The 11,327-nt window shown below is 38.8% G+C and overlaps 1 protein-coding gene across 1 annotated transcript; it reads left to right on the top strand.

The window, feature by feature from the left end:
• Nucleotides 1–4,750: 4,750 nt before the first annotated feature.
• On the top strand, nucleotides 4,751–7,263 carry LOC308284880 (caspase-3-like; the record flags this gene model as incomplete). The annotated part of the gene is made up of 5 exons (XM_080725604.1): nucleotides 4,751–5,090; nucleotides 5,790–5,827; nucleotides 6,040–6,154; nucleotides 6,308–6,884; nucleotides 7,053–7,263. 5 exons carry the CDS (start codon nucleotides 4,751–4,753, stop codon nucleotides 7,204–7,206), a joined length of 1,224 nt encoding a protein of 407 aa, XP_080581730.1. The 3' UTR covers nucleotides 7,207–7,263.
• Nucleotides 7,264–11,327: the final 4,064 nt, after the last annotated feature.

Here is an 11,327-nt window from a genome sequence, read left to right on the forward strand (position 1 = left end):
GTATATACCCTGTTAAATACACAGTCTCTTTAGTCACATACACTGTTTTATACAGTCAAACACTGTTTATATACAGTCACATTACAGTGGTTTTGTGTATGTTCATACAGTCAGTATCACTGTTCATATACAATCCGTAGTAGTATGCTGTCATGATGGTTTTTGTCTCCACCAGCCGAAGGCTTGGGGGAGAGTATGTTTTCCCCTTCGTCCGTCCGTCCGTGTGTCCGTGTGTCCGTGTGTCCGTGCGTCCGTCCGTGTGTCCTCGCAGTTTGTGTGCAGCTAATCTCAGTCGCCGTTGGCCCGGTCGCTGCCAAAGTGAGCACACACATTCCCTGGATGCCAATCTAGAACCTCTGCCCTAAATCTTTCAAATGGGCCTTTTCTAGCGCCACCTAGTGGCCGATGTTCGCAAAACACATTTCTGTGCACTACTCTTACAGATTTTGTCCAAAAATCCTACAAATCGGTAGGCAGTATCTCGACAGTCATGTGATCGACACAGATCTGTCCGATTTTGCATATTCCATCCTGATTGGCTAAGATTGGCTTCCAAAGTTTGTAGGATTGAGCCGTTTTGAACAAAATGCCTCAAATCCCAAACGCAAAGTGCAATTATCATGAAATCGCGCACACACGTTCCCACTAGGCCGAGGAAGAAATGCCACTTTTTTTTTTTAAATCAGCCTCATGGTGGCGCTATAACAGGCCGATTTGTGGTTTTACCTATAACTCCACCGATCAGTTTCAAACTTTGTAAGCGCACTCCCTAGAGTCTAAGGATAAACCTTTGCCCTGCATTTTTCACATCAGCCTTTTATAGCGCCACCTTTGGGCCGACTTATGTAACACATTTTTGGATATTACTCCTTGAGATTTTATCCAAAAATCGGTACACAGTATCTCTATAGTCATGTGATCAAGTCCGATCCGTCTGATATTTCATATTCCATCCTGATTGGCTAATATTAGCTTCCAAAGTTTGCAGGATTGCTCAGTTTTTGAAAAAAATGCTTCAAATCATCAACGCAGCTTGCGATTACCGTGAAATTTGCCACACATATTCCCACTAGGTCAAGGAACAAATGCTACCTTTTTTCACATTGGCCTGTTATAGCGCCACCAGCAGGTAGACTTTAGCAAAACACATTTTTGGAACACAATGCTTCAAATCATGCATGCAGCGTCCGATTTCCATGAAAGATCTATGGTGAAGAACATATGCCACCCTTTTTACATTGGCCTATTATACAGTAACACCACCAGGACACACGGCCTGGTGGAGACCTGTGCTCGGAAGAGCACTGCTTCTAGTTTTTTCTGTTTTCTTTCTTTTATTTTTTTTCTTCAATAGCCTGAAAATTGAAATCATCCATAATTACTATGAAACCCGGCAGATCCTGTCCGTACGTCAGTGTACGTTGTGTTGAACACATGACAGCTAGAGATGCAATCATGCATAATAAAGATAAGAGATTTATTTATGCTGTATGATTTTTTTTTTTCTAGTGTAGAATCTGGTTTCTATTGTTCCTGGTCACTAATCTGTCCATAGCTATTTTATCTTATTTATTATTATTTATTATATGTTTTCTTTGGGTGTCTGATTTATGATGGCCCTTAAGGATGATCCCTCTTAAAGCCCCATTTACTCAATATACTGATCATAGCATAAATCATATATTTATTTTATAAATATGATTGATTTTGTTTATATTCACTGTGTTCCATGATCCCTTTTTTATACTCCATTCAGTACTAAAAACTACAATTCCATAGAGGTAGAGATTCCCCAGGTTGTGCACAGGTATATTGCATCTATACCAGGTATAAAGTACAATGGCAAGGACAGTCATGGTCATATTGTGGACGTCCATGGATGAACTTTAACCCCATGTGCTTATTTACTTTATGTGCAACAAGTGGAACATTGAATTTGATTGATTGATTGATTGATTGATTGATTGATTGATGACTTTATTAGAAATTTGCATAGGAAAAGGTACAGTTTCATGACGGTACAGTTCACTGGTACAAGGTCTACTAAAAGGAGATCCATGAAAAGACTAAGCTTATTTCCACAGGAAACATTAAAGTATCTCATATAACATTGAATGACAGACAAATAGAACACAGTACTATGCAGTAGATATGTAAATAAAATAAAATAAAAGAACAAAAAAAGAAAACAGTAAGTCTAAACAAACAGAAAGTATATACAAAGAAGGGGCAGGGGAGGGGAGGGCTGGGCTAGTTTTTTTTTTTTTTTTTACCAGTTGCGAACGGCTGCTGCTGTGGTTTTTCAGGGCAATTTTAAAGGATGTTAGTGATCCACACTCCTTTATGGCCTTCGGTAAGGCTTTCCACATTTTGGTGGTATAGCAGAAGAACGAGTTTGACCCTTTGTTGGTTTTGACTCTGGGTTGAAAGTGATCTGTGGCACTGCCTCTGTGTTGTAATGGACATCCTTAACGTTTATAAAGTATTTTGACAGGTACTTGGGTATCAAAGTGGTGTAGTGTATCTTGTACACCAGGCCCATTGCAAGTTGCTGTACTCTGTCATCTACTCTGTACTCTGTCATCTAGTAGTAATTGCATTACTACTGGTGAATTACGGGAATTGTTGAATAGAAGGTCTAAGAAAAAGCCTAAACTAGATAGACCTATTTATTACAATTTATTTAAGTATACTAGGTAACTTGCAAGTTGCTCTGTGTATAGGATAGGATCTGTTTACATGGTGATTATAGGTACAACCTGTGTTTTAAATGGTAATAATCAATGGGAGGTTGCGAGCAGCATGGTTATAACCATATTCACTCTGTCTCAAAAACATAATTAAAAAGAGTTCATAAATGCTAGCATTTTGTAAATATTCAACTTGTTGTAATAAATGGGAACATCATCCAAAGAAAAGTCTTTGACTTTTATTTGTATTTTAAGTGGATATGCCTGAAGAATAGACCTACCCCTCAACTATAAGTAACTACAATATGTTATTCTTTTGGGAAAATATGAATGCAGCATTTTCCATCTCCTCATAATGGTGCTGTCATAAGAGGTGAGCTTTTCCATGCTGGGGAGATGGAGAGGCAATAAACTTGTCCTCTGTGGAATTAGAATAGATAGAAAAAGAAAATATAATATAGTCTATAGCCTACTTTTTTTTCTCCAGGTTTTCGTAGCCTACAAGATCCTCCTGGACCTGGGCTGATCTGTGTAGAGTAGACAGATACCAGATAGATAGACACCATAATGTCCATGCTAGTTTCTTCACAAGTTGAAGGTGATTGGTGGAGGTGGATGACGAGTCTGACGCCTGAACTTGACGACACATTCAAAAGCGGAACCTTTCCCTTGTCCCTTCCAAAACGAAACTAACTACTGTAACTACTAGGCTACTGTAGTCTATTAGTACTCGCAGCAGCACGTCTTTTACGAGGGAAAACTTCTAACAGTGAGTATTTTAATTAATACAATACAATTTACCACCAGTTGCAGCATGTATATTCTAAATCTAAGGCAAAGCCAGCTTTGATTGATTGAAATAATACGTTATTAACCAGTTGCAGATTGTACAGGGGTAGGTTAAGTTTACAATGATACAGAATTTCACGGATGTAAATGCGAGCATATTTTTAGTATTTGTTTCCAATCCATCCAGGCTAAACAACAACAGCACACTTAACTGTTGAATGTAACCCTGAAAGTCGTATGCATGCTGCCTGCAGGTGCAGCTACTGCTTTTTAAAACAGCCTGTTTGTTGCCTATTCGAACGCAAAGAGGGAACCTTTTTTCTGCTTCGGCAGTTATGAAGAAACATGATATGACGTTGACTTTCTCCTTTGAGAAGTTTTTGAATTCCAAGTTGCGTTGTATATTAGAACTCCATATTCTTAATATTAGGTTAAGCTGCAGCCAGCACATCTTTACGTAGTGTATAGTAGACCTACTAGTGACTGAACAACAGCTGGGGTCACCCTCGCCCTATGTGTGGCTCTTTTCAAGGTTTGGGTCAAAGAATAAAGCTGTAAACTCTAGGACTCAGAGGGGCGTGGAGCAGAGGCGTCAATTGGGTATGGCAAGCTGGCAGCTGCCATACCTTGGCTACAGGGGAAAACAATGAAATGTACTTCTTAAAATAAATTCATCGTGCCTGTTGCGCGAGGGCGTGTTGCCATACCTTAGCCTTTTCTGAACTGACGCCACTGGCGTGCAGACCTGGAATTTCACCATTTTATACAAGCCTCTACAAGCCTCTTGGCCTTTATTGGTGTTATCAGCTTTTTGGGTGCTGCCTGTTATACAATCAGCACTACAGACTGTTTATAATAGATTGTGAGTATCTACACTGTTTAGTGTTAAACATGCAGTCAGTACACTCTTTCTTTAATCCGTATATACAACGTTTTATAGGCCTACTGTAATACACTATTTATACAGTCATACTAAAGTGGTTTTGTATAATGTTTAAATACTACAGGTCGTTATACTCTAGCTGTTCATATACAATCTGCCTAGTCATTTTAGTTGTTAGTTCTTCATTTGTTTACAGTAGTAGGCTACATGCTGTCATGGTAAGGTGGAATTTATTTCTGCAGTGGTAGAACTTTCAAGCCAGGATTCTGCTTTCTGCTATAGTAAAAGGAAGCGATAGACACAAACCTTCAATTTTATTCATTGCCTGCCTGAAAAATAATTGCTATAACTGATGAATAACACTGTTCCTCCTCTCTTTAGGTTCAACATGACAGCTAGAGATCAAATCATGCGTAATAAAACAACACTGCAGGACATTCTGTGCTCAGACCCCACACGCATCCGTGACAAGGTTTTGGAGAATAAGCTGATAAACCTTCGTGAGTTCAATAACCTGATCATCCTTCCGGACAAGGTGGAGGAAGGCATCATCAAACTCGTGGACAAGATTATGAATAAAGGAGAAGACACTTGCAAACGCTTCCTGGAGCTGCTCAGAACTGATGCTGACATCAAGGACACTTTCCCTGATCTGGAGAAGATACAGTGGGACAACAATTCTTGTTCTTTGGACAATGCGTTAAATTATCCCACGCAAGCAAGTCATGGTAGGGTTTCATTAGTATCATTACTGTAACATAGCACATTATAAACAAATACTTCCTTCAAGTCCCAAGACCCCAAAGTTCTGTGGTTAAAATAAGCTTAAAGAGCTGTCCATACTTCAACCGAAACCGAAGATTTCGGTCAAAAGGTCCTTTTCGACCATAAAATTGTGTCCCTGAAAAGCATTAGACCGAATATGAGTTCGGAAATGTGCACGTCGGAAAACACAACTCACCAAACATTTCGGTCGAAGTATGGAGAGGCCTTAAGCTTTTGAGTTTCATGTTTTGTTTTATAACATAACTGGCACCCTAACCGTGAATATCTTTTCACATAAAAAAAAAATATATATATATATAAAAAGTTTTTTATATTATAGTGTGTGGTTTGAAAATAGAAAAAAAGTGTCTTGATTTGTGAAGATTATCTTATTGAAGGAAACTTGATAATAATATCATAAGCCTTTGTTTGCCACAGAGCTTAGTTTCCATATTATGTATCCAAAACTCAATGCAAAAATTACATTGGAAATCTTAGGTAGAAATAGGAACCCATGGCATAAATGGAACATGTCATCCATGTTAACACTGTATTATTCTAGTTTTATTCTAAAATAGTTTACTAATAAACCTTTCATAAAATTGGTATGAAGCTGTTAAACGTTTTAACATGTAATTTTATTTATCTCCCTTTTCACCCAGATGGTCCAGATGGTCTTGTCGACAACAAAAGACAGAAGGTAAATGTAAGTAAAAGTATTGAATTGAAATGTTCACACATTGCACTATAAATGTAATAAAACAAAAAAAGTTTAAATTCAGATCGTAGTTATAACTTCAAATTTAACGGCTCATAATAATACATGCACTGTGGTCTTATTATTCATGGAACAGACATTTTAGTGTACCATTGTGTATTTGTGGAAAAACTCAAAATCTGTTTCTGTTTTAGGATGACCACCAGTACAAGTTGACCAGCAAACCTACTGGTCTCTGTGTGATCATGAACAATGAGAACTTTGAGGAACCTGGATCTAAACCTAGAGCTGGAACAAACAAGGATGCTGGTATGAATGTTGTCTCAATACTAGAGCACTTACTCATACTCCCTTACATCTAAAATGTAAACATGAGAAATAAACTCTATGCTGCAATGGTAGTGTTTCTTGGGTAGTTGAAGTTTAATGAGCCAAGGGTTTGTGTGTTTTTCTCCCCTGCAGTTGATTTGGCACGTACATTCAGCTGGCTGGGCTTCAGGGTGTTGATGTTTAAAGACAAAACCAAGAGCCAAATGGAGGAGATACTGAACCGCTTCTCTTCTTTGAAGGACCTCACTGAGCTACTACAGGATTCCAAAGTAAAGGAGTGGTCTGCAAAGGGCATAGAGTTCATTAAGCCCAATGTTGAGATTCCACAGCACGGAGATGCCTTTGTTTGCTGCATTATGAGTCATGGAGACAAGGGTGGTGTTTTCGGGACCAATGGAGAGCTCCTCCGCATTGATGCCATAACTAAGACTTTCAATGGAATGAACTGCCCCGTCCTGGTGGGCAAGCCCAAGGTGTTCTTCATCCAGGCCTGCCAGGACAAGAAGAGGCGCATGTCCGGGGTGGAGGTGGAAGCAGACAGCTATACAGAAGTTCAAGATGATGCTTCTGAGGTGACTCGCATTCCTGTGGCAGCAGATTTCCTGGTCGCCGTGTCCACCGTGGAGGATTATGTATCCTTTAGAGACCCAATAAATGGGAGCTGGTTCATTCAGTCGCTATGGAAACAGCTAGACACCGGCTGTCGCAGGTAACTATCAACATAATTAAGATGAAACTTTATTATTATTTTGTGTCATGAACATGAAACAGAAAACATATACAAACTGACATGGACATATTATTAAGGAATTCTTTGTAACGTATTACTAGCCACCTCGATTGCAACATCATCATGTGTTCTGTGTGTTTGTTACAGTGGTGATGACCTCATGACCATCCTGTATCGGGTCAACAGCGATGTGAGCCAGAGGGACGGATCATCTTGTAATCCTGGGAGCATAATGCAGATGTGTGAAGTCAAAAACGTCACCCTGAGGAAAAAGCTGGTGTTCACACCAATCTCCAATTGATTCCAAAATACTGAGTACATTCACACAACACACAAAGCATTTTGGTTAATGCTGAATGTCCTGGGTAAAGTTAAATGATGTTGTTGACAGGCATTTTTTATCTCAGGTCTAAAGATAGAGGGTACTTTAAGAGTACTTTAAATATTACTATTGAACAAGTGAATGAGAGGCTATACATGCTTCAATACTCACACTTAAACATGTACTATTGCAATTGACACTTCTAAGCCTAAAATATTAAAGACAATTTTTCCTTTAATTCATGCAAAGTTCATGTGTGAATTATTATAGTATATATTTTTTTAAACTAAAGGTATGCCATATTCTTATTTGAGATCAAATGTGAGGAAATGTCTTGAAACTCTCAGTCCCTCTCACCCATAAATTGTCATTTATGGGTGGATATTGTTTTCCAACTTGCTTGTTCTATGTAACATATCTGCTGTAAAAGCATGTGTCAGTTAACAAATGGGGTTGGCAAGATGACAAATGTTAAAATATATTTTTTTAAATGTTATTTTAAAGGCATGTAATGTATCAGGTTTGCTAACATGTACTTTTTGAAGTCATGTTGGTTTCATGTAAATTGAAAAGACATTTGCACTATTTTTACAATGAACATTTCAGAATGAACCTGCAATTTCCATGTGTAACCACCACATAAATACTTCATATTACAATTCAAGTGAATCAAAGTGTACATTTAAATATCAAATTAAAATAGATTTTATTAGCATTATCTCTAGATATATTGTCTGTCAGTTTGTGTTACATTGAGCTGGACATCATCATGCCAAGAAAACCTCAGGTTGTTTTTATAATCCAAACAAAATGTTGATAAAACAAAATAAAAAGAAATGTATTACTCTTCAATAGAGGATTGTTTTATTCCACATTTTTCCTATGTTATTAAAAATACTGGTTACATCAATTGATACAGCCTATAGGTTGTGTCACCATAATTGTTCACTCGACAATGTTGCTTCTACAGTCTAATGCTACTCCAACTAAATCAAGCATAAGGTCAAAAATATGTATCCTTTTTTTTAATGTTTTGACAAATATTACACAACAATGCAAGACACCACATAACAGTAAAATAAGCTTGACAATACATAAAGAAAGAAAAGCAACTTGACAAATAGGAGCAAAAGACCCAAAAAAGGGACACATGGGTGGGATCGAATCGATGACCATCAGAAAGCAGGGATAGTTAGTGAAAGTCTACTGTATAAATGAAAGTTGCACCATAGCAGCCAGACATCCGATACTCAACTACTGTCAAGCAATGCCAGGTCCATCATGAAGGATTTGTTCCAACTTAGCAATGGAGAGCATCTCCTTGAGCCATCTCTTGAAACTTTTAGTCTGATTTAGAAGTCAGATTTCCAGTTTACCAGAAAACATTTTTTGGCAGCAAACATACCTGCCTTGAGCATCTGTTTTTGGTGGGAGGGAAGGGCCCTTGTCTCATCATAGCAACCAAATATGGCTAAACAGCAATCTTGTTGAATATCACTTTCGAACTGTCTGGAAAACCAATTGAATATGTCTTCCCAGAAAGTGGTTATTATCGAACACTGACAGAATAAATGTGACAATGAATCCTCTGCCATACCACATCTATCACACATAGGGGAGACTGATGGGTACATTTTACTTAGTTTAGTTTTGGAGTAATGCAATCTGTGCAATACTTTAAATTTGATCAATCTATACCTAGAAATGATAGAACAGCTCTGAATACTAGACCTCAATGGAATGAACTGCCCCCTCCTGGTGGGCAAGCCTAAGGTGTTCTTCATCCAGGCCTGCCAGGACAAGAAGAGGCGCATGTTTGGGGTCGAGGTGGAAGCAGACAGCTATACAGAAGTTCAAGATGATGCTTCTGAGGTGACTCGCATAGCCCTCAATCCTCCAACAATCTGATATTGAAAAGCCCAGCTCCTCGGCCCACTCTCTCTGAGCTGATCAGAGTCTGACGCCACAAAGGCAGCAACAAAGCTGGAAACTAAGTGTTTAGAGTTTGGATGTGTGCTCTGTGAGACTGAGAATAATGTCTCCGGGATAAAAATTCCTAATTTGGAGGTACCAGAAAATATTTGCTTGGGGAAGATGGTATTTATAGTCTGCATGCAAATGAGCAAAAGATGCCAGTCTATTGTCTAGGTAAAGATCTCTAATGCACCCCCCCCCCCTCCATCATACCTGTTTGGAATACTTGATTATGTGCTATTGGGGTGTAAACAGAAACATTTGGCAGAACAAGACAATTTCTAATCTAATGCAGAATCACCAGGGAGTTCCTAAGAATAAAATTACAATCTAACAATTTGTGTGCAGGCTGTGCTATCTGGAGGGTAGCCAGATAAGACTGCCATGGATTCAATCTTCAACCAGAGGGGGGCGTTAGAGGACCAGTCATCTCCAGGAAAGCCTCATTGCTAAAAAAAAAAAAAGCCCTTGCATTTAAATACTAGAAGTTCGCGCGCTCAATTCAAGTGTTCGCACGCTGCGCTTGCTCACAACTGATCCAAGCGTGCAGTGCAGCGTGTTCCGTCCAGACGTCTTCCTTCCTTATGTAGGCCTACTGCCATCATATCGAGTATGATAGTGTGTGTGTGTGTGTGTGTGTGTGTGTGTGTGTGTGTGTGTGTGTGTGTGTGTGTGTGTGTGTGTGTGTGTATGTGTGTTGACTGAAGCTGACCTGAATGACCCCTGCAGTGCTGCTGACCTGAATTTAACCTCCACTCTCTGGTCTGTGTGTGTGTGTGTGTGTGTGTGTGTGTGTGTGTGTGTGTGTGTGTGTGTGTGTGTGTGTGTGTGTGTGTGTGTGTGTGTGTGTGTGTGGGATGGCCAGGCCTCCAAGCATAATGGTCAAATTAACTTGGTGTTTTATTTAATTTCACCTGACATTAATTAATTAGGGTTAAAAGAATAATTGTGTACAACAAATGTATCCCATTGATTCTGGATAATTGTATCATCAGGGCGGGTAAACCTTTTAATGTTTATACAACATAATATGGTTTAAGAAAATGAACAATTTTGGTTCTAGCAGAGAATCATTATTGCATGCCTGACAGACCTTTGGGTTTTACCATGTTTTTATGGATTGTAGGCAGGATATACAATACAGAATAATATGTAGGAGTTACTGAATGAAGTGATTGATCGATTGATTGAATACTTTATTAGCAGTTCTCAGAAGAAGAAAAAAAGACACTTATACAGTTCAATTCAAGGTCTGCTATTAAAACCCAAGAAGGCACTATGGCTTGTTTTGTTTCCATGGGGTCCTTTGTACTCAATTCATTGACACATTAAATTACAGACACATATAACAATATACTATGCAAAATATCATATAACAGTCAAAAATCGGACAGTAAACAAATCAGAAATAAATAAAAAAATTCAACAATATGCAACCATTGCTGGCAGGCTCAATAATAATCTCTGACTTCAGAAATGTCTCCTATATGCAAATGTTCATCTTGACTGAGATTAGAGACAGAATGGGGAGATGTCTTTCAATTTAATTTCAATAATCGAAAAATGGTTTCTTGCCTACTAGACTATTTTGCAAAATGTTTGGATAGAGTGATTTACGGTATAAGGTATAAAGATGCTATTAGGCACTTTTGTGTAATATCTTTTTGTCTTGCATGTGGGTATTTTGTGAAAGCATACATTAGATGGCATGCTGGCGTGTGAAGGCCTTGTTCCTGGTAGTGGATTTCTTCTTGCCCCCTTTGCCCCCTTCTTCAATACCACTCGAGGGGGGTGGATGGACGTCGTAAGTATCATTAGTGGCTTCTGGCTTGTGGTTGGGTCAGTTGAAGACATGGTTCGACCATGGCATTGTCTTCAGATCAGGAAGCATAGCTGTTAGATTTGCATCTTGTAGCAGCATCAGGAATGCCGTGCAAGTTGTCTCCCCCTTGGAAAGCATTTTGTCCACAAGTTCAGTGGCTGCATCGAATGGTCGAGAGATGCTTTTCAGGTTGTAATACTCAAAGGGAACCAGTAGCTTTTTCTCAAAAACACACTGGCTGACGAAGGCAATGTTTGGCATTAGAATTTGTTGAAGATTTATCTTGTTCCTTGTGATCATGTCC

This window comes from Nannobrachium achirus, assembly GCF_963921795.1.
Source record: "Nannobrachium achirus genome assembly, chromosome: 5".
NCBI lineage: Eukaryota > Metazoa > Chordata > Actinopteri > Myctophiformes > Myctophidae > Nannobrachium > Nannobrachium achirus.